Consider the following 25,213-nt stretch of genomic DNA (forward strand, 5'->3'; position numbering starts at 1 on the left):
AGTTAATTATTTTCAGGATATCATTATCAAGAGAAGCCACAAGTGGGCCTGACTATAACCAATAAGATGGTGTATATGGTGAAGAGGAGTTACCTTTAAGGTATTACAAGGAGTAGAATTATTTAAGGAATGCATGTAGTGTATGCCTATAATCATCTTTTGTTTGTTTTCTAAAGAGTATTCACAACAGTCAACGGGGAAGTCTCAGTGGATTGGGTGCTTGTGAACATCTATCATGAAAATCTCTAAGGTGAAAAAAACAGAAAAAAGGCAAGGTTATTTGATAGAAATATTGGCACCCTGTCCAGGGTGTACCCCGCCTTGTGCCCAATGCTCCCTGGGATAGGTTCCAGGTTCCCCGTGACCCTGAAAAGGATAAGCAGTATAGAAGATGGATGGATGGATTTGATAGAAATGTGCAGTGCTCGAAGTGGAAAGAAATAAATGTACATATAAAATGTACTGCAGATATGAATTTTAGCATGCATGAGCAATGTTTCTAGTATTATTAGCAGCCCTAATGCCTTGTACCAACAGGCTTGTCTTCATATGTTTCTACTTCTATAAATCTATATACCTTTGGTTAACCTTTGTTACGTCGCGGCGAACTCGCGGTTGCAGTGCTCAGAATGCAGTGCCGCTGACAAACATGGCGGACGAGAACTACACTTCCTAGCCATGCCCGCGCTCGAGTTCGCCGGAGTACTGAGTGCGAACACCTGTGACTCACCCTAAGTTATAAAAGGCCTTGTTAACGTCAGCGTGGCGCGAAGTGAACGCTCAGTTATCGCAACTCAGCCATTTGACCAAGCCTTTATCTTCATTCTGGAATTTCCTGGTTTTCGGATATCTCTGCCTGTTTATCGTTTACGATTCCCTGCCTTGCCCTGTTTGGATTGTTCACCTGATTGCCTGACTTCCGTCTGTCTTCTGTGTTTACTCATCCGACGATTCTACGCACGGTACCCTGCCCATCTGCGCTTGTCTCCAACAGGTATCATTACAGATTACTTCATATTCCTGCCACTAGTTCCCGCAGCCCTTGAACAGCTAAGGTCCGGTCCACGACCATCTTCACGAAGCTGGACCTATGTAGTGCATACAACCTGATCTGTATCAGGGAGGGGGACGAATGGGAGATGGCCTTTAGTACCACCTCCGGGCACTACGAGTACTTAGTCATGCCGTATGGGCTCGTTAACGCCCCCTCAGTGTTCCAGAACTTAATCAACGACGTCATTGCCTATATTGACGATATCCTAGTATATTCGACATCCCTGGAAGAGCACATCAGTCATGTCCGGCAAGTATTGCGCCGCCTGCTGCAATATCAGCTTTAAGTAAAAGCCGAGAAGTGTGAGTTCCACCAACACACAATCTCATTCCTAGGTTATGTTATTAGTCCGAAGCGAGTCACCATGGACCAACACAAGGTTCAAGCGGTGCTGGAGTGGCCCACTCCCCAACTCAAGGAGTTGCAATGTTTCCTTGGGTTCACGAACTTTTATCGGCGATTCATCCAAGACTTTAGCAAAATAGCACAACCCCGACATCCCTCCTGCGTGGTAAGCCCCGACGGCTCCTTTGGACCCCAAACACCCAGGCGGCTCTGGATAAGCTTAAGCGGGCCTTCACCACGGCCCCCATCCTCAGACACCCGGATCCCTCCAGACCATTCGTCATGAAGGTTGATGCTTCGGAGGCGGGATTGGGGGCCATTCTGTCCCAGAGATTCGGAGACAAGCCCAAGTTGCATCCCGTAGCGTTCTTCTCTCGAAAGTTGTCACGGAAAATTGGTACCTCTCCCCACACCTGTACGCCCATCTTCCCACCTGGCACTAGACTACATAACGGACCTGCCGGAGTCAAAAGGTAACACTGTGATACTGGTGGTCGTCAATCGGTTTTCGAAATCTCTGCGCCTAATCCCACTACCGGCCATCCCATCTGCCTTTGCCACAGCCAAACTACTTTTCCAACACGTATTCAGATACTTCGGCATCCCGAAGGAGATTGTGAGTGACAGAGGTCACGTCTCGCGTCTAGGCCAGTTTCATGGAGAAGATAGGGATCACCGTTAATCTCACTTCTGGTTACCATCCCCAGGTCAACGGACAGGCAGAATGGGCAGGCAACGGACAGGCAGAAATGATTCCTCCGAACTTTTTGCGCCACCAATCCGGAGGACTGGGGCCACTTCCTCCCGTGGGCGGAATACGCACAAAACTCTCTACGACATTCCGCCACCCAGCTCACTCCCTTTCAGTGTGTCTTGGGCTATCAGCCGCCATTGTTTCCCTGGAACGCCTCCCCCACTGACTCACCAGCGGTAGATGAGTGGTTCCACCGGAGTGAACAGGTCTGGGAACGCGCCCATCAACAGTTGGTGCAGGCCTCCCGCACCGCAAGCAGAAGGCGGATCGGCACCGGAGGAATCACCTCAGCTATCAACCCGGGGACAGGGTGTGGCTTTCTACAAGAGATCTAAAGTCGCCACTCCTGGGCAGAAAACTTAAACCCAAGTATATCGGCCCCTTCCGGATTCTGAAGCAGATTAATGAAGTCACGCACCGCCTGGACCTGCCCAAGCACAGCCGCATCGCCCCGTCATTCCATGTCTCTCTCCTCAAGCCAGTAATACCGGGTCCCTTGGCCACGGCGGTGCCGGATGACTCCCCACCGGAACTGCTGGAGATTGAAGGCCGCCCAGCCTACCGCGTCCACAACATCCTGGACTCCAGACGTAGGAGAGAAGAGTCGAATATCTGGTGGACTGGGAGGGATATGGCCCAGAGGAGCAGTGCTGGATCCCATCCCAGGACATTCTGGACGCAAACTTGCGCAGAGAATTCCATGCTGCTCACCCAGATAGACCGGGACCCCGGAGGAGAGGGAGGCCTCGGAGGGATTTGGCTCCCGGAGTGAGCCCTTTGGGGGGGGGCTCTGTTACGTTGTGTTAACTCGCAGCTGCAGTGCTCAGAATGCAGTGCCGCCTACAAACATGGCAGACGAGAACTACACTTCCCAGCCATGCCCGTGCTCAAGTTTGCCGGAGTACTGAGTGCGAACATCTGTGACTCACCCTAAGTTATAAAAGGCCTTGTTAACATCAGCGTGGCGCGAAGTAAACGCTCAGTTATCGCAGCTCAGCCGTTTGACCAAGCCTTTATCTTCATTCTGGAATTTCCTGGTTTTCGGATATCTCTGCCTGTGTTTATGAATCCGACGATTCTACGCACGCTATCCTGCCCGTCCGCGCTTGTCTCCAACAGGTATCGTTACAACCTTATATATACTTTTTTGAATAAAGATTGCCTTTTTGCATATACTTGATATCTAGAGTTTATTTCATCATGATATAAGTCCTGTTGGCAAATTAAATTTGGGTTACATATGGTAATAGGATAATAGTTTGCATACGCAAAAATGCAGGTCCCAAGCTGCTTGTCAACATTGGATTTTAGCACAGCATTGTTGGATCATTGAAATAAAAGCCAACAAAAAGTGAAGAAAGCTTAATTTGTGCCAAAAGTGATAACCCTCCAATATAAAACCAGTTATATTTGGTATCTGGTCAGCAGTACTGGATAATTCTCAGTTTTAAATATCAGGCTTAGCCTAGAATAAGTTTAAAGTAATTTGAAGACATTGATGCAACCAACTTTTTTGGAATTTGGTTGAATTGACGGAATGACCCACATTCATTCTCACACCACACTCATTCTCATCTCAGCGGTTTAGCATAGCCAGTCCACCAACATGCATGTTTTTGGACAGTGGGAACAAACCGGTGAACCTGTAGGAGTACATTCAAAACTCCATACAGGCAGTAACCCGAGCTCAGGATCTAACCAGGGACTGTGGAGGTGTGAGGTGTTGCTGAAGTAGAAATTTGTAGAAATATGTATCTGCTTTTCACTACCGAATCTTCCTGACTCTTATTCTTATTCTTTGATGTTTTTCTTCTTTTTTTCAGTCATCTAACTATAATAAATTTGACTATTCACGTGAATGTTTTTTGCTCTGTGGTCCCAGCCCTGTTCACACCGGGACGATTTTGGCAAACGGTCTGTTTAACAGCACATTGGCTGTCAATGGTGTAAAACAGGTTCAAAATTACCCACTAAATACTATATAAGAGTATTTATTATGTTGTGGCTATTTTTGACAACACTGAAATGCAAGCATATATTCTAAATGATACATTTAATTCTTTCTGCTGATTGACAGTCTATTGTATTTATTTTGCACTTGGCATATACATGCATATAAGTATTCTTGACCTCTTATTCAAATAGCTAAGTTCCCCATTATTAAGTCATTATAATATAATATTGACCACAAAAAAGACTATTCATAGTCAACACTTCATCAATTTGCATTTTGGGCACAACAATAATTGCCTTATACCCACAACCTTCCAAAAACAAAATTAGATTTAAAAAATAACATAACCTGGGTCTTCCCGTAAGTATGTGAATTCTTAAAGACGTAAATACTGGCTCTCTTTTTCTTTTCAGTGATAAGTGGGTGTCAGAAACAGAAAGTTGTGCAGCACCACCTTGTGTACCAGGGTGTTTATGTTTTTCAGTAAGTGCCATCTACTGTCAGGAGTGAATTTGCACTCTTATTCAGCACATTGCCTGCGTTTAACGTGTGGATGTGAACACAAAAAAGCGCGTCGAAAAACTGACCATTTAACGCACTGCAAAAAACATCCCAGTGTGAACAGGCCTTAATGGTGTCATTTGCATGTGGAAACAAAGAAATCATCAATGCAAGAGAGTATTGGCTCTATTCAATTATACATTTCAGTAGACCTTTATAGTAATCCAATATTCACTACTTAACCTTTTTTTTTTTTTTTTTTTTTTTTTTTTTACAGATTCTACTTAATTTTAATGTAACTGGAGAAATTTGTTGGCAGATGAGTTGGGGCCAGAGAAAACCCACTATTTGATAGTCCTGTATGTAGATGTTACTTCTTTTTGCAAGCCATGAAATAATTTTGAGACGCTGCAGCGAATTAGACATTAAACATCCAAAATTTGAAACATACTGTATAGTACTTTAATAAAGAAGACAGAATTAAGAAGATACAAACTATTCAGTTATTCAGAATATTAAAATCCATATCCATAATTTTTGGTTTAAATGCCTCAGTGCAGCTGACTACTACCTGCTTTAGTGTGGTTTTTTGCCTACTCTTTTTCCATCTTTTTATTGAATGTTTTTATTCATTTCTTGCTTGTAATTTAGGCATAAACTCTGTAGAACTCAGTTGAATTCATACCGTCACTTTCTTTTTGCTGTGAAATTAACTTAACTAATCAAAACATAGAATTGCTGGTGCTGCATATTGGTGAATATCGGAGCACTTAAAGCACTGGAAATAGTAAAAGGGGGCCTGGCCTGTAGTTCTTTATTTGTGATGGGCTCAGCGTTGTCATCCTAAACAGTGGAGTTACCTGAATGAGGTAGGGATGATGGCCTGCTAGAGATGTGAGGGGATGAATCCAGGACAGTGTCTCAATAAAATCTTCAGAAGTGTCTTCAGAAAATCTTCCTTCTTCAGGTTTTGATATGCAAAAGCTTCAGCAGTCAGAGATGTGTGTGGTGGAGGAGAGTTAAATGACTCATTGGGATTGTTTGGTATCCATAGACCTCAGAGAGGATGGACCTTGTCTGCTCCTGAGTGGCGCAACAGAAAAACATTTACTCTAACGTCAGCCATCTGTGGCCGGAAGTTCAATAGAGCAAACTGGCTGTGGTCTCTGGGAGGAAGGGATGGCATTCTCTCTCCCATATTAAATCACTGTGTCACTAGCCAATCGTGGGGTGTCTGTGAGCTTATGCATGCAGAAGGGGGTGGCTAGCTCTTTTCTCAGAGTGTGTTACACTGCCCTGTGATGCCACACAAGCAGCAGTATGAGAAGATGGTGGTTGGCTGGCTTTTATATGTCTTGGAGGAATTGTGTGATACACTTCACCTTCCCAGATAAACAGAATAAAAGACAGGACTAGGAGGGTCCTGTGTGACATTGAGAGAGAGAGAGGAAATGGCCTATCAAGGCAAGTGATTAATGTAGGGTAAAGGGTATCTGTGGCTTGGGGGAGTTGGGGGAGGGTGGAAAGCATTGTAGCAGTGGGTTGTGGAGGTGTAGAGGTTATGCTGGACTGAAACATACAGACATGTTTTAGACTGAATAATGCCAGCAGCATCAGGCAGCTTGGAGTTTGTCTAGATGGATGTTCAGGTCTCTGAAGACTCTTCTGCATGCTGCTTGCAATAATATTTCTTCCAGATAGGGCTTCAGATCCCCATCTTAATTGTTTTGAGTAAGTAAGTATGTCAATCTTATAGTTTTATATAGTTAACACTTACAAGAGGGTTTTCTGTATTCCTGCTGTTGTGTTCTCTTTATTTTTAGTTTGGAAAAAAGACATTACAGTCCCCTCTGGGAGTACTGGAACAGCAAACCCAATTAAATTTTTTATTAATTTTTTTGCTACACACTGAAGACATTTGGGTTTGAGATCAAAAGATGAATATGAGCCGACACATCAGAATTTCACCTTTCATTTCCTCATATTTACATCTAGATGTGTTAAATAACTTTATGAATATGGCACCTTATGTTTGAGCTCACCCATTTTTTCAAGTGATCATAAATATTGGAACATGTGCCTGATAGCTGTTTCTTGTTGTCCAGGTTTGCCATGTTAAGCTGATTGTTTAAAAATTTAATAGCTCTGAATGTTTACTCTTGGTTTGAGCCCTATGTTTCACCTGCGAATACTGCATTTGTTAAACTAAACCAACATGAAGATCAGAGAGCTGTCTATGGGAGAAAAACAAGCCATTTTGAAGCTGAGAAAAGAGGGAAAGTCTTTCAGAGCCATTGCATAAGCATTGGGAATAGCCAATACAACAATTTGAAATGTCCTGAAAAAGAAAGAAACCACTGGTGTACTAAGAACCAGACATGTAACAGATCAGCTAAGGAAAACAACAGTAGTTAATGACGAACACTGTGAGAGCTGTGAAGAAACCCCGCCCCCCCAAAAAAAAAACAAAAACCAATGACAGTTAGTGACATTACAAATAACCTCAACAGGACAGGATGAAGGTATCACAATCCACCATTCAAAGAAGACTTCAAGTGCAGAAATATAGAGGCCCTACCCCAAGAGGCAAACCACCAATGAGCAGTAAGAAACAGAAGACCAGATTGGAATTCACAAAGAAATATAGAGATGAGCCACAAAAGTTCTGGAACCAAGATTAACCTCTACCAAAGTGGAAAGTCCAAAGTGTGGAGAAAGAATGGATCTGCTCATGATCCAAAACATGGAAGCTCATCAGTCAAGCATTGTACCTTTACCATGCTTGACTGATGAACTTCCATGTTTTTCCATGTTTATGTAGTGTTTTCCATGTAGAGTCATCGCTTGGGCTTACATTGCTGTTTCTACAATGGTCTCAATAATCTTTATTGATTATGTAACTCATGATGGTAGCAGCACAATGACTTCAGAAGTCTACAGAAACAATCTGTCTTCCAATTTACAGAGAAATGCATCCAATCTAATTGGGAGGAGTACATGCAGCAGTACAATGATCCAAAACACACTGCCAACTCAACAAAGGACTTTGTCAGGAGGAAAAAAAGGTTTTAGACTGGCCAAGTCAATCACCAGACGTTAACCCAGTTGAGAATGCATTTCACCTCATGAAGAAGAGACTGAAGGGAGAAAACCCCAAAACAAACAACAACTGAATTAAACTTCAGTGCAAGCCTGGAAAAGCATCACAAAGAAAAAATGTTTGGTGATATCACTGGGGCACTGGCTTGATGCAGTCATTGCAAGCAGTGGGTATGTAACAAAACATTAAGTGTTTTTTATTTTATTTTACTTTAAGACTGTACCTATTCTTTTGCTCACCTAAATATTTGGTGATCTGCCACCAAAGATGCCATATTTAAGTTGTTTAACACATCTAGATGTAAATATCAGGAAGTGAAAGCTGAAATTCTGATCTATCATCTCATATTCATCTTTTGATCCCAAATGTCTTCAATGTATAGCAAAACAATATAATTGGACTTGCTGTTCCAATACTTTTGGAGGGGACTGTATATCTATCCATTTTCTGTACTGCTTATGCTACACAGGGTCGCAAGGAGCATGGAGCCTATCCCAGGGAACACAAGTTCCCCTGATAAAAGTATCAGTTATATAAGGGCCACATGAAGCTAACTAGAAGTTTCCATTTTTATATCTAGTAGTCGGTACCGATACCACCAAAAGTACACGATACTCGATACCAAAGTCGATACCACGGTGTGGTTTAAAATTTTTTTTTTTTTTTTTTTTTAAATAAAATTAAAACCCCCTGGTGGACATCCTCCTCTGGCTACTACTGGCAAAAAGAGAGGGGGGGGGGTATTTTAGTTATCAAACACTGTCTGACAATGACTAATAAAACAGTGGAGGTTACAAGTGCTAAGGTGCACTCCTAAACACGCACACACACAGCCCTTATACTCTGAATGCAAGCATTAGTTTAAATTCACTGATATGGTGGCAGGCCAAAAAGATTTATTAAAACCATTAACATTTCAAAAATTATTTGTGACTTTAGGCTACATTTTGCTGACAGGACACGGGCTGAATGGCGATGCATGGTGGCCCATTAGGAGGTAGTTTATAACACTGCAATTCGTTAGCGTCTTTAACAAATAACTGGCTATCGCAAACATTACATGGAGCATAATGTTAACTGGTTTCACTTCCACAATGCCAGCTGCCTCAAACAAACATAATATAAGGCCCGTCTTTCAGGTACTTCACCAAATTCGAGGTGTTTCCTCACTTTGTTTGAAATGAACAATAGCATCAGTTGCACACCAGCTTCAGAGCATCAATTATATGTTTGTTGTCATCCGCCTCGATTGCAAAGTATTTCCATATTTGTCTCTTACCACCTTTCCGCTCAACAAGTCGGGTAGAGCTAAACTTGTCGCCATATTCTGTAGTTTTTCAGGTGTTTTTGTAGGCGCTCTCGATCTTCTGTACCACTTGTGGACTGACTAAAACACTTACGCGTATTTGCTGCCCCCATCAGTTCCGGAAGATTTGCAACCACAGTACCTTCATTACCAATGGTACCTATGCTACTGCAGAAAAACAAGTACCGTCACATTTTAAGAATGTTGGTACCGACTTGGTACTGAAATATCGGTTCTCGTGACATGCCTAGTACCATAATGGGAATATCCTATATCCTCAATTGTGTCATGGATTAAGCAATCACAATTACATCTGCAACTTTTCTGCACTTCTTAACCTAGCTGCTAACCAGAACTCATTGTGTGGGGAAATGGAACTTTGACATAACAGCAATTTACATTATGCATGGTGCCCAAAGTCTAACTGGCTAAGAAATTCTTCACCGTGTGTGAGTGTGTGTGTGTGTAAGCTTTCTATATCGAATAACTAAAAAAAATTGGCAATGAAGACCAGACAAGATTTGCATAATTCTGAATATTGCAGGGATGGATGGAAAGTACTCTTCTGTGTACTTCTGTGTAGCTGTTCTATTGTAATCATGCACTTTCTTTCTGGCAGTGTGTGGCTGTAACTTGGCACGTTCCGGATTTTTCCAGAAGAAGGGCGAGTACATATGCACAGCAGACTACCAGCATCTGTATGGCACAAAGTGTGACAGCTGTGGGGACTTCATCACAGGAGAAGTGGTATCAGCGCTGGGCCACACATATCACCCAAAGTGCTTCGTTTGCAGTGTCTGCAGGTGGGCCTTTCAGGAAAAGAATCTAAATAAAAAATTTAACAGTTTACTGCAGTTTGCTTTTTGACTTCATCCTTTATTAAAATGGCAAAGAAAATACAACCCCAATTCCGAAAAAGTTGGGACAGTGTGGAAAAGGCTAATAAAAACAAAGGGGAGTGATTGGTAAATGTACTTTGACTTGTATTTAAACAAAAAACATATAAATACAATGTATTTGATGTTTTACCTTATCAACTGCATAGTTTTCTAAGGAAACATGTTTATTTTAACTGTTGGATGCAAAAAAGTTGGGACAGGGAGAATTTAGGACTGATAGCGATTTGACAAGTTGAAGTAAGAAGGTGATGTGTAATAGGTGAGGTAATCATCTAATCATCGTATTTAAGGAGCCTCCAAAAAAGCCCTAGTCCTTCAAGAGCAAGGATGGGTCAACAGAATATGGGTCAACTTGATCTGCCAACAGAATAAGCCAACACTTTCAGAACAACATTCCCCAAAGAAAAATCAGTAGGATTTTGGGCATTTCACATTCTATAGTGCACAATATAATTAAAAGAGTCAAGGAATCCGGTCAAATCTCGGTGCATAAAGGGCAAGGCAGAAAACCACTTCTGAATGCACATGATCTCCTATCCCTCAGATGTCACTGTCTTAAAAACCGTCATGAGTCTGTAATGGATATCCTGACATGGGCTCGGGAATACATTGGTAAACCTTTGTCAGTCAACACCATTCGCCGATGCATCCACAGATGCAACATAAGGCTTTACTATTCAAAGCAGTAGCCACACATCAACACTGTTCAGAAGCGCCACCTACTTCTCTGGGCTCAGTCTCATCTGAGATGGACAGTAGCACAGTGGAATCGTGTTTTGTGGTCCGACAAGTCAACATTTCAGATGGTCTTTGTACAAAACAGCTGTCGTGTTCTCCAGGCCAAAGAGGAAAGGGACCATCCAAGCTTTTATCATCGTCAGGTCCAAAAGCCAGCATCTTTCATGGTATGGGGGTGTGTCAGTGCACATGGCATGGGTAACTTGCATATCTGTGAGGGCACCATTAATGCAGAAAGATATGTACACATTCTGGAGCAACATATGCTGCCATCCAGAGCAGGACAACGCCAAACCACATTCTGCCTGGATTACAAGGGCATGGTTGTGTAAGCAGAGTGTACAGGCGCTAACATCGCCTGCCTGCAGTCTTGACCTGTCTCTGATTGAGAACGTGTGCATTATGAAGCGCAAAATAAGGCAGCAAAGGCCCTGTACACTTGTGCAACTGAAGCAATTCACAATGGACGAATGGGAGAAAATTCCGCTCGCTAAACTTAACTACCTGGTGTCTTCAGTGCCCAAAGGCTTAATAAGTGTTATTAAAAGAAAAGGTGATGTTACACAGTGGTAAACAGTGGACAGTCCCAACTTTTTTGGAGTGTGTTGCAGTCATCAGATTTGAAATGAGTGTATATTTTCAAAAATAAATTAAATTCACAAAGTAAAACATCAAATAATGTGTTATTGTTTTAAATATTGTACAGGGTGAATTGAATTTTCAGATGACCGTTGTTGTTTTTTTCTTTTTTGTTTTTTGTTTTTTTGCATTTTCCATAATGTCCCAAGTTTTTCGGAATTGGGGTTGTATTTACCTGATTTCTTCAGTTATACATTGTCAGTAGCACCATGGCCTTGTAGTTACAAACCGTCGATTGATGGAAAAATGTATGTCTGGGCTTGATAAAAGCAGAAAGAGAAAAAAAATATCGATTAACTAATAGATCTCTGAGTCCATAAATGATTATCAGTTTTAACAGAATGCCAAGCAGTGTGTGAGGATGAAAACTTGTCACTTTTATGGCTTTTTAGCCAACTTTTTTTGTCCAAATGCTCCTGTGTTTTCTAATCAAAGGTAGAAAAGAAGTCTTTTCTGGCGTTCCAGAAGACCTCATTGTTCTCCATATCTCGGCAGCACGCGAGTGAACACACCTAAACTCCAGAGCTCAAAATGACCCCCGGGCTGAGATCTATTGAATATCTCTCTCTCTCTCTCTCTCTCTCTCTCTCTGTGTGTGTGTGTGTGTGTGTGTGTGTGTGTGTGTGCACGCACGCGCGTGCGTGTACGTGTGTGCTTCTGTCTCCCTTTGTTTCTGTTCTTTAATTGAAATATTAATGGATGTGAAGTAGAGCACTAGGAGAGAATAGTGCTGACACCAGAACAAATAGTTAAAAACATAAGAACAAAAATAAAGAGAAGAGTTTTAATTAGACTTTTCATGTCTGAAAATGGAATACTTTTGAAGGTTGTATCCTGTAACAACCTTTTCATGAACCACCTCTCTGTTTGCAACATAGTCAAAATGCCAGAAAATGAATGAAAAGCAAACTCAGAGAAGCCCTCTCTGGCTGATCCATTACATGCCTGTCAAACACTGAAGTACCATCACTTAAATTGGATTGTATCTTGAAGATGAACTGTCTTTCTCAAGCTGAATGAAACAGATCTTGTCTGCTCTTCATAAACCTGTTTCTTAGCTTTTATAATATTATTATCTACAGTGTCCTCCACTAATATTGGCACCCTTGGTAAATATGAGCAAAGAAGCCTGTGAAAAATTGTCTTTATTGTTGAACCTTTTGATCTTTTGTTAAATTTTTTTTTTTTACAAAAATACTCTGCTCTCATGGATATCAAACAATTGCAAAAAAAAACACAGATTTATATAAAAAAAAATCTTTGTTAAATATAGGTGTTCAACAATTATTGGCACCACTATGAATTAATATGAGAAAAATATATTTGAAGTTTATTCCCATTGATATTTTACATTTTCTTAGTACACCTGGGTGACTAGGAATAAGAAATTGTTCAACCATGACTTCCTTTAAATATGAGGTTACACATAGGCCAAATTTTGGTTTCATCTGACCATAGAACCCGATCCCATTTGAAGTTCCAGCAGTAACTGGCAGTTTGCCAACCACTGCTGGAACTTAAAATGGGATCAGGTTCTATGGTCAGATGAAACCAAAATAGAGCTTTTTGTCAATAAACACCAGAGGTGATTTTGATGCACACAGAGATGTAGCCATATGGAAAAGTACCTCATGCCCACAGTTAAATATGGTGGTGGCTCTTTAATGATTTGGGTCTGTTTTTCTGCCAGAGGACCTGGACATTTTGTTAGGATACATGGCATCATGGACTCTATCAAATATCAACAGATATTAAATGAATACCTGAGTGCCTCTGCCAGAAAGCTTAAAATGGGCTGTGGTTGGAATTTCCAGCAGGACAATGATACAAAATGTACATCAAAATCAACACAAAAATGGTTTACTGACCACAAAATCAAGGTCCTGCCACGGCCATCCCAGTCTATTGATTTGAAACCCATAGAACTGAATAGAAATAGTTTTCCACAAATATAGTGCTTTTTTTTTGGGGACCACAAATTAAGTTTGTACAAAAAGCTATGATTAGCATTGCCAAAAGCTCAGGGCAGATGTGGTGAGTCTGTTAAGAATTGCGGACGTTTAGTCATCGTTAGACAAACAGAAAATGAAATGTTACTATGCTAAATAGAATGCTGCTTTCACTTTTAAGTGAAGATTCATTTTGAGTAATAAAATGAATCTTTTGATCAAAAAAAAAAAAAAAAAAAAAAAAAGGAACTGAATAGGAGAGTCCACCAGCGTGGACCTCGAAATTTGAAGCATCTGGAGACATTCTGTATGGAGGAATGGTCTCAGATCTCTTGCCATGTATTCTCCAACCTATTCTCCAACCCTCCAATCAGGCATTATAGAAGAAGACTCAGAACTGTTATCTTAGCAATGGGAGGTAGCACAGAGTATTGACTAAAAGGGTGCCAATAATTGTTGCACACCTATATTTAACAAATATTTTTTTTTGGATAATCCTGTATTGTGTTTGTAGTTGTTTAATATCCATGGGAGCAGAGTATTTTTGTGAATTAGTTGAACAAAAGATCAAAAATGGTAAACAATAAAGATTTTTACACTTTTTAGACTTTTTCACAGCCTTCTTTGCTCATATTTACCAAGGGTGCCAGTATTCGTGGAGGGTACTGTATCTATTAGTCTTCTTCTGAATAAACATTTAGCTGTTTCATTTAGTGCTTAGCAGACAATGTTACATTAGCTACCTAACCACGAGACAGGTATAGGAGAACTTAACTACTGTAAGAGTTAGGCAGTCAGAATTCAATTCAATTCAGTTTTATTTGTATAGTGCTTTTAATAATGGACATCAAAGCAGCTTTACAGAAACATATAAACACAGGATACAGATTTTAAATGTGTAAATGTATCCCTATTGAGCAAGCCAGTGGTGACAGTGGCAATGAAAAACTCCTCAAGATGATATGAGGAAGAAACCTTGAGAGGAACCAGACTCCGAAGGGGGTTCCCATCCTCATCTAGGTAAAAAGCAGAGCAATATTTCTCTCTGCCATTAAAAAAACAGTTGCCTGATTGCCTCCACCAAAAATAATCAAAGCTGCTTTCAAATTTGCCCTAAATAAGGCAGATTTGAAATTTGCCAAAAAAACAAAACAAAAAAAAACTGTTATGTGCTGTTTTTCAAATGAAAAACAATAAAGTGCACCAGTGCTCTCCATAACTGCTACCTACCTAAGCAGATCCTTCCTGAATGGACTAAGTGAAAGAGGGTTATGATGATTTATTTTATGCTTTCTGAGAAATCCTGGAAACTTGATTCTTCCTGCTTCCTTATTTCCTATTGTAAAGCCCAGTTTTTGAAGGAAATTAGTTGTACTAAATCACAATTTCCCCCTTTCACTTTCTTTCCTTTAGCAACATGGGACAAATTAGAATTTGATGAATGTATATGGAGAAAAAAATTCAATTGCCAAGTAAGACTGGAATTGCTTCACAGAATCCCACTACCAATAGCTCAGCAGGGTTTTTCTGGTGGGAGTAGCCTACAAAACTATGATCATGTAGGCCATGCAGTAACAGGCAGCATGACAGCTTGCTACCACAAAGCTGCCATTCAGCAAGCTGTAGTTCTCCAATGATTCAGTAATTCTATTCCTGAGTTCAGAGGGAAGGATGTAACAAGATTTTTGTTTTTGTGTGCATTTGTCTAATGTTTTAATTTGCTTATATATCCAAATGTTTTGTTTATTTATTTTTTTATTGGGAGGCGTTGTATGGATATTGTTCATAACATGTTCGCGATCATAAGAAACTGAAAATAGTGTGGCAGGACAGAAAGAATCAATGTTGTTAAATATTTAAACATAATGAATATTTAACAAGAATAAAAAGCTGATATTGCTGCATTTATCTGAAAGGAGACTGACACAGCGAGTAATGACAAGGTCACCCAGAGTGTTCATGTACAGGCACACATATATTTACTCATATGCTTGTCCACAGGCAAGTGTGCACACAAATGCACATCTGTATAATACAAGAAAATCTCACTATATGTACAGAAATTCCATGAGTAGATGTGGAATATAGTATTTACTGTAAAAGAATGTGCTAAGAAAAAATAAAAGTGCTAAAAGCACATAAGAGGATCAGGGTTGCTGTCTACACCATTGTCTCTCTGGGATTGGCTCCAGTGCCTTTGAAACACTAGGACGACTAATGGGATTATTTCACATATTTGTATCTTAATGTACAAGTCAATTCAGTTTCCTGGTCCACTCTTTTGATGCTCAAATCAAATCAGTGTTCAACAGTATTGTCAACAGATTCATTACTTAATAAGATATCATTGTGTGTTTGGCATGTGTGTGCACATGTGGGCTCATGTTTTGAAGTTAGGGATAATTACAGTACTACAAACAACATTTCTGGCTATTTCATTACAACCAAACAAAAGTGATTCTGCTCAGTGAATGGCATGATGCTCTGGTCATGATTGAGAATAAATATAATTGAAATCTCACTGTAGTGAGTGTGTGAATCTAATAAGATTTGTCTCTAGTGAAGTATCTTCCAGTCAGCCTGATTAAGTGTAGATGAAGGTGGTTGTGCTGGATTATTATAGCCTCATTTAATTTCAGACAGATACTTCTCTGAGGATAGCTGAGGTGCTTGGTAGCAGGTCTAACTACAGTAATCCGTTAAACAATTGTGTGTATGTTATCTTTTGCTAGTAAATCTGATACACTCATGTTTTTTGTGCTGTTGGTTTTTGCAGGGGCCAGCAGCGAACATTCAGCACTGCTTGTGTCTTTCATTTTGGGCAAGCCACGGGGTTTCAGTGTGCATGATTATTTTAGGCTATAAATACTGTACATTGTCACGGCTCGACACGTAACGAAGATAGGACCGATGCAAGTGCAGTAGACAGTTTTATTAAAGAGAGACACAGGCAGATAAATCCAAAATCATAATCCAAAAACGTAATCCAAAAACATGCAAAAGGTCCGGCGATCGGCAAACAGGCATAAACTGGGCAAGGCAGGAATCAAGGTCGCGTTCACGGAAAACAGGGTCGATATACAAAACAAGAAACATGAACAATAGCGAGGGACTGGGAGCGGAGAAACCAGTGTGGACTAAATCTAATGTTTAACCTAAATAACTCTAACAAGGAGTCTAACATGGATCTTGACTATGACTATGACTATGACTATGGTAAGGAATCTAAACTAATCTACTATACTATAATATTCCGCGCTGTGTGCTGGGAGGCACGCGGTACATATACAAACATAATCAGCGCCAATTGCTGACGGCTGACCCCAATCTAGACACACGTGAAATAACAGCCAATGACAGAACAGGGAGGAGACATAACAGAAACATAACAAAAGCACGTGTCCAAATGTCACGATTGTCAACAAAGGAAAAGCAGGTGCTCGCGCACCTTGCTCGAGCACGCGAGCCCACATGCTCCACAGCGCGCTGCTTAAAGGGGGAACCATGACATACATGCAACCAGTAAAATCTTTAAGCAGAGCTAGCAGAGATGGAAACTCAAGTCTGGCACTTGGACTTGAGTCACACATAAGTCGCAAAAAAAAAATTACTTGCAACTTGACTTGGACTTGTGAACAACTGACTTGAGACTTGACTTGGACTTGAAGACAGAGACTCATGAAAAACACAAGTCATTTTGAATTGGCATTCCCAATTACATTCTCTCTTTTCTATCCCATATTACAGCATAAAACACCACATTTTTCTATTCGTCCCTCATTCATTCATTCCTTATCAGTATGTGCCGCAGCAGCAAATATCACAACAATTCATCTCTAAACACACCAAGCCAGCATTATTATATACACGTGTGACACATCTGAAGGCACTCGTTCATATCACCCATTGGAAAAGTGCTGTTACATAAATGAATAATAAACAATCACAATATAGCCAAGGCTTACCTTGTGATAAACTTAGTGTCATTTAATTTGAAAAGCAATCAATTAATCCAAAGGGAAGCTGTGGTGTTAGACAGCTGTCAGGGGCTTGCTTGCTGTCCATTTTGAAGAAGTACAATGTTTCCATGTCCTTTTCATGTCGTCGTCGTCCCCCACCCAAATATAATCAGCAAAAAAAGAAATGTACTCTCACATTCAACTGATTTTATTTCCAGCAAATTTCTTAACATGTGTAAATATGTGTATTAACATAAAACATTCAACAACTGAGACACAAACTGAACAAATTTCACAGACATGACGAGCAGAAATGGAATAATGAGTCTCTGAGGGGGGGGGCGCAATAGCAAAAGTAACAGTCAGTATCTGGTGTGGTCACCAGCTGCTTTAAGTACTATAGTGCATCTCATCCTCATGGACTGCACCAGATTTATCAGTTCTTGCTGTGAGATGTTACCCCACTCTTCCATCAAGGCATGTGCAAGTTCTCGATCATGTCTGGGGGGCACATGGTTACATGTATTTTTCCACTGCAAGGACGATCAGCTGTCCTTTCTGTCTTAGGCATCTTATATTACAGACATTGCAGCTTCTTGCTCCAGCCACATCTGCAGTACTCATGCCTCGTTGCAGCAGGCCTGTGGCATGTTCATGCAGGTGAGCAGGCACCCTAGGCATCTTTCTTCTGGTGTTTTTCAGAGTCAGTAGAAAGGTCTCTTTAGTGTCCTAATTTATTGTAACTGTGACCTTAATTGCCTACCGCCTGTGAACTGTTAAAGTGTCTTAAGGACTGTTCCACAGGTGCATGTGCAATAATTGTATATGGTTCATTGAACAAGCATGAAAAACATTGATTAAACCCTTTCCAATAAATATCTGTAAAACTTATTTGGATTTTTACAATATTATCTTTAAAATACAGTCTCCTGAAAAAGGGACATTTCTTTTTTTGCTGAGTATATTAGCTAACACATTAGCTATACAAGTTTACCAAGTTAAATACACTCTATGTATGATCGCTTCCACGTTTTGTCTCAGCCAGCTCAGTGCTGTGCTGTGCCAGAAGCCATTTTCGGCAAAAACTGTGTGAAGATGGCTCAAGAGAGTATGACATATTACACTCGTTGTTTACAAGAGTTTCCCCAGATTACTCTGAATGAGATTACTCATTAATCATATTGTGAGGCAGTCAGCTGTTACACCCAACAGTAAGACGAAGAAGGGCTTCAAATTATATATTTCGAGTTACCTTACCCTATATATATATATATATATATATACAGAGAGAGAGAGAGAGAGAGATAGATAATGAGTCTTTATTAATCACATATACACTACAGCACAGTGAAATTCTTTTCTTCGCATACTCCAACATACCAGGAAGGTGGGGTCAGAGCATAGGGTCAGCCATGATACAGCACCCCTGGAGCAGAGAGGGCTAAGGGCCTTGCTCAGTACTATTATTATTATTATTATTATTATTATTATAAATAATAATAGTTTAATCATTGAAAAATGAATTGAATTAAAGACTTTTGCCGCTAGTACACTTCGCTATAGGAACATGCTATACAGAAGTAAAGTCGCTGGCTGAGATTCTACTGGAAATGCGCAAGCAGCGTTCGTGCATAGTCAATTGCATCTATACACGGGGGTCCGCTGACGCGCACTGAACAACTGTATTACCCATCATTGCTTGAGAACTACAGCAAACTACAGCAACTCAAATAGCTCAAAATACACAGCACGTTGGCATTTTGCACTAAATGACAAAAGGGGTAGTAATATCTTTCTTGAATTTTCTATGAATGTTCTGTTTTCTTGCAATTATAGGCAGAACTTTTGGATCAAATGTAATAGCTTGAAAGTAATATTTTTTGATTAATGATTTAATTTTGAATTAATGATTTAAGTAAAACCTTGTGTGCTTTATTAGACAATTTTGAATAAATGAACAAAACATTCTGTAGAAGTAATCAGTTTTAATATTTCAAAATTGATTTAGCCTCATAATTTTATAGAAAGTTAATTACAATAACTAGATGAAATAACTATTGCTAAAAATAGAACAAAGACTTGAGACTTGACTTGGACTCCACCTCAAAGACTTGAGACTTAACTTGGACTTGGACCTTAGGGACTTGTAAACATGTTAGCTAATCAACAGTGCAAGTCACTAATATGACTATTTATATAGCTCAAAGAGAGTAAGGTTTCATTTGTTTGAACTGAAATGTCATCTGACCTTCAGCGCTCCTATTTTAGAGGCTCCTTTGAGCCTCTAAGATGCTACCAAACCTCTGTATGGTTAAAAACAAGCACCAGTTTTCAAACTGTAATTCACAAGTGTCAAATCACAGGTGTTAAAATTATTTTCTTTCTTAAAAAGCTGGTACTAAATCCAAAATTCAAAATACATACTGATACAGAATACCAAAACTCAGAAGCTTTTTCTAATATAATAACTTGACAGTTGTGTATAAAGTGCTCCTTTGCAATCTTATATATTAAAATGTGGCTATTATGTGCTGTTGATGTATTGTTGCATAACTTTTCCGATACAAGTATTCAATCTTTCTTTCTATTGTAGAAAACCGTTTCCAATTGGAGACAGAGTGACATTCAGTGGTAAGGAGTGTGTTTGTCAGCAGTGCTCCCACAAGCTTGTTGCTTCAAATGAGCCGATTAAGATTCATGGACCCAGTCGTAAGTCCATCTCTAAACAATCAAGTTTTATGAATGAAGTGTCTTCAGAAATCCTAGTGCAGTTTATAAATTATTATTGTAGTGTACCTCACACATATACACACACACACACACACACACACACACACACACACACTGTTGCACTCTGTGTGAAACGCTCAGTCTGTCAGTCTGGTTTAAAATTGGAGTTCCAATGCATGTGTAAATATATGCACGTGTGTTGCTGTTTGAGGGAATAAAGATGATTGGGCCCAATTAACTGAATGACAAGTCTATTAACAAAATATCAGGTAGTGCAAATAAACAGTAGTACACCTGGTGCCTAATTTGCATGTTTCTTAGATTATTCATTTTAATAAATTTATTGGTATTAGCAGTGAATATTTGTGAAGTCATATATTGTATTATAGCTCTACCACTCCAGGGCCTGACATTATCATTTGTGTGGAATTATGGATTGTTTGTTATGCTTACAATATATACAGTGGTGCTTGAAAGTTTGTGAACCCGTTGTAATTTTCTGCATAATCAATGTGTGTAAATATGACCTAAAACATCATCAGATTTTCACACAAGTCCTAAACGTAAATAAAGAGAACCCAATTAAGCAAATGAAACAAAATATTATACTTGGTCATTTATTCATTGAGGAAAATGATCCAATATTACATTTCTGTCAGTGGCAAAAGTATGTGAACCTTTGCTTTCAGTAGCTGGTGTGACCACCTTGTGCAGCAGTAAGTTACATTTCCAGTAACTTCCTCATCTTGGAAGAATTTTAGCCCATTGCTCAGTACAGAACAGCTTCAACTCTGGGATGTTGGTGGGTTTCCCCATATGAACTCCTTGCTTCAGGTCCTTCCACAACACTTGGATTAAGGTCATCACATTGACTTGGCCATTTCAAAACATTAACTTATTTCTTCTTTAACCATTCTTTGTTAGAATTACTTGTGTGCTTTACCCACTTTCTCTTGAGATTCAGATCATGGACAGATATCCTAACATTTTCTTTAGAATTCGCAGGTATATTTCAGAATTAAATTTTCCATCAATGACAGCAAATCATCCTGTCCCAGATGCAGGCCCAAACCATGATACTAACACCACCATGTTTCACAGATAGGATAAGGTTCTTATCCTGGAATGCAGTGTTTTCCTTTCTCCAAACATAACCCTTCTCATTTAAACCAAAAATTCTATTTTGATCTCATCCGTCCACAAAACATTTTTCCAATATCCTTCTACCTCCTGTGGACCATGTGATTGTTAGCAAACTGCAGAAAGGCATCAATGTTCTTTTTGGAGAGTTGTGGCTTTCTCCTTGGAGAGATCTTTGTTGGTCGACCACTCCTGGGGAGGGTAACAATGATCTTGAATTTCCTCATTTGTACACAATCTGATTGGTGGAGTCCAAACTCCTTAGAGATGGTTTTGTAACCATTTCCAGCCTGATGAGCATCAACAACTCTTTTTCTGAGGTCCTTAGAAATCTCCTTTGTTTGACTTTAATACAGTGGGCAAAATAATTATTGGACACGTCAACATTTATTTCAGTAAATATATTTCCAATGAGGCTATTCACATGAAATAAAGAAATTAATCGGCCGCAGTATGCAGATGTGATTTTGGCCCATTCTTCTAAACATATTGTCATTAAATCTTGTTCAGTTGGATTCATTTCAGGTGATTGACTGGGCCATTCTAACACCTTGATTTTTTTTCTCTGAAACCAATTGAGAGTTTCCTTTGCTGTATGCTTTGGATCATTGTCCTGCTGGCAGGTCCACCCATGTCTCATGTTCATCATTCTGGTGGATGGCAGCAGATCATCTGCTAAAGGGCTCCATTCATCATTCCTTCAATTATATGAAGTCTGCCAGTACCATGTGATGAAAAACAGCACCACACCATGATGCTTCCACCTCCAAACTTCACTGTTGGTATAGTGTTTTTAGGGTGATGTGCAGTGCTATTTCTTCTCCAAACATGGTGTGTAGTATGACAGCCAAAAAGTTCAATTTTGCTCTCGTCTGACCAAACTACACTCTCCCAGTATTTCATAGGCTTGTCCAAATGAGTTGTAGCAAACTTTAAACAAGCTTCGACTAGCCTTTTCTTTAGTAATGGAGTCTTGCGAGGTTTTGCCTATTGTTTTCTCTGTGACAATGGTAGTTCCTGCCTCCAAGTGTTTCTGGAGTTCTTTCTGAGGGGTCCTTAGCTCTTGGGCTACTCTTCTGACTATTCTTCTGATTCCCTTGTCAGAAATCTTGCGAGGAGCTCCTGTGTATGGCCGGTTGATGATGGAGTGATGTTGCTTCCACTTACGGATAATGGCCCCAGTGGTGCTTACTGGAAGATTCAGAAGTTTTGAAATATGTCTGTATCTGATTTCATCAATATGTTTTGCAACAATAAGGTTCCGAAGGTCTTGGGAGAGCTCTTTGCTTATACCCATCATGAGATGTTTCTTGTGTGACACCTTGGTAACGAAAAGCCTTTTTATAGACTATAAATTTACTAACCCTGCTAATTTGCACAGATAGGATGTTTAATTACTTACAGATTTCAGCTGGTTCCTTGCCTTACATTGCCTTGGAGAACTGCATCATTCCACTTTATTACACATAACTTCATATAAGAAGCGTCTTGAAGCTGTCATTACAAACATGGGCTTCTCCACTAAGTATTAATTTCCGTTAGCATGTTCATTACTTTTTCCCTGTGTCATTCCACTTTATTACACATAACTTTATTTATGGACTTTAATTTTGTGAAGTCTTTATATTTCCAGATTTTTTGAGTTAATACTGATGTCTGGTGAAAATTTCATGTGAATAGCCTCATTGGAAATATATTTATTGAAAAAAATGTTGACACATCCAATACTTATTTCCCCTACTGTAGATCCCTGTTCTTTAAATAGAACGTGGCACTCACTCACCTGATTGTCATGTCTTTGATTTAAAACAGTTGACTCTAATTTCACCTTCAAATTAACTGCTAATCCAAGAGGTTCACATACTTTTGCCACTCACAGATATGTAATATTGGCTCATTTTCCTTAATAAATAAATGACCAAGTATAATATTTTTTCTCTCATTTGTTTAATTGGGTTCTCTTTGTCTACATTTAGGACAATGATGTTTTAGGTCATATTTATGCAGATGTATAGAAAAGCTCTTGCATGTCTCCGTAGGGAGAGTGAAGCAGGTGTTAAGTCTAAAATCTGAGTTTGTGTGTATGTGTATGTGTGTGTCAGAGAGTTGTTTTCAACAACATCAAAGGAGGTAGGGTAAATTTCTGTTCTGTTAGAGCAGAGTGGAGCGGTTGCATATGTCTAGTCAGCTTTGTTCTCTTTCTTTATTTCAGTGGCACTGTGAACTTCTTAATAGCAGTAAATATAGATAGACTGCATATGATAGTAGAATTAGGAGATGGATATTAACGAGATATGAAAGGGACATTATGGGAGTGTGTAGAAGAGAGTGGTTACTACATCCAAAAATAGCTGCAAATGTCCAAATGAAAACAAATGATCAGCTGACTTTTCAGTACATGAGTGCCTGCTTACACTTATGTTTCATACGCCTCCACAGCCACTTCTTACTGCTAATATTGTGTGTCTGTGTGTGTATGTGTGAGTATCACAAGACATTATATCTGTCAGCTTTCATGATTAACACCATATTTCACAGATTCATGCCATGAATTACTAGACAGTTGAAAATCCCATTCTCTCTCTCCCTTTCTCTCTCTCTCTCTAGACTGTGCAGGCTGTAAGGAGGAGATCAAGCAAGGCCAGTCTCTCCTGGCATTGGAGAAACAATGGCATGTCAGCTGCTTTAAGTGCCAGACCTGCGGAATTGTGCTCACTGGAGAGTACATAAGCAAGTGAGCACGTAGTTACCCCTCCCATTCTGTTTCATTGTTAATGCCTCACTTAAGCAAATCTACAGTATATACGACCAAATTCCAAATGTGATTGTGTTTATGTTCAAATTTGAGACCAGACCTGATTTAGCCATGTTGTAACCATTTTACTGCAAATGTAAAGTGAATGTTTTCATTCCACAATGATTGTTTTTTACAGCTAGATCTGTGGTTTGGGTTTGTCATGGGAGGGTTTACATAAGAAACCTTGTGATGTTATGCTATTTATTTGGAAGTCATACCTCTCTGATCATTATTGCATGAGAGTTAAAGGAATATTTCTGTAGGCAGTTTCAATGTGGTATGTTTGTCCATTTTTGGTTGTTTAATAATTTGTGTATAATGTTTATTCATGTTTAATGTTTTATTCAGAGATGGTATCCCGTACTGTGAATCAGATTACCACACCCAGTTTGGGATAAAGTGTGAGACCTGCAACCGATACATCAGTGGACGAGTACTAGAGGTGGGTGTGATGGGGTTAGTGGTCAGGAGTCCACATACTTTTGACCAAATAGAGTATATCCTAAAAAAGTTTGCAGGACTTTTGAAAATAAGCATCTGAGGTCATAGTCAATTTGCCTGCCATTTTCTTCAGTTCATGATTTTTGAGAGTTTTAGGATATGTGAGGTTTCTTTCACAATTTAAACTAATTTAAATTAGACAGTTTTGTTAAATAAAATGTAATGCATGAGACTGCAGAATAGTGTTGAGAGTATTCACTCTCAAAACTATTCTGCAGTCTCATGCATTACATTTTATGAGATGTATTACATGTATTACATTTTATTTTCATGTGCATGTCTGTTTTTAACATTGTTTTTATTAGGGCCCGACTACAGCTGGTGCGAGGCCCTACTGGATCTGTTCCGTTTATTATTTATTATTAGTGGTGCTTGAAAAGTACTACTATTGTTCTTGTGCATACTTATTAGTGGTGCTTGAAAAGCAATACTATTGTTATTCGGCATACTTATTATAATTAGTGGTGCTTGAAAAGCACTACTATTGTTATTCGGCATACTTATTATAATTAGTGGTGCTTGAAAAGCACTACTATTGTTATTCGGCATACTTATTATAATTAGTGGTGCTTGAAAAGCACTACTATTGTTATTCGGCATACTTATTATAATTAGTGGTGCTTGAAAAGCACTACTATTGTTATTCGGCATACTTATTATAATTAGTGGTGCTTGAAAAGCACTACTATTGTTATTCGGCATACTTATTATTATTAGTGGTTCTTGAAAAGCACTACTATTGTTATTTGGCATACTTATAATTATTAGTGGGGCTTGAAAAGCACTACTATTGTTATTCGGCATACTTATTATAATTAGTGGTGCTTGAAAAGCACTACTATTGTTA

General features: G+C 39.5%; 1 protein-coding gene across 2 annotated transcripts in view; it reads left to right on the forward strand.

The window, feature by feature from the left end:
• The window catches only part of ablim3 (actin binding LIM protein family, member 3), a 109,538-nt gene that overhangs the window by 39,537 nt on the left and 44,788 nt on the right, over positions 1 to 25,213 (forward strand). For both annotated transcript variants that reach the window (XM_053630458.1, XM_053630457.1), the window contains exons 3-6: positions 9,634 to 9,817; positions 19,792 to 19,907; positions 23,676 to 23,802; positions 24,214 to 24,307. In XM_053630458.1, coding sequence (XP_053486433.1) covers positions 9,634 to 9,817; positions 19,792 to 19,907; positions 23,676 to 23,802; positions 24,214 to 24,307 — 521 coding nt within the window. The remainder of the gene's footprint in view (positions 1 to 9,633; positions 9,818 to 19,791; positions 19,908 to 23,675; positions 23,803 to 24,213; positions 24,308 to 25,213) is intronic.

Source organism: Ictalurus furcatus, chromosome 8 (assembly GCF_023375685.1).
Source record: "Ictalurus furcatus strain D&B chromosome 8, Billie_1.0, whole genome shotgun sequence".
NCBI lineage: Eukaryota > Metazoa > Chordata > Actinopteri > Siluriformes > Ictaluridae > Ictalurus > Ictalurus furcatus.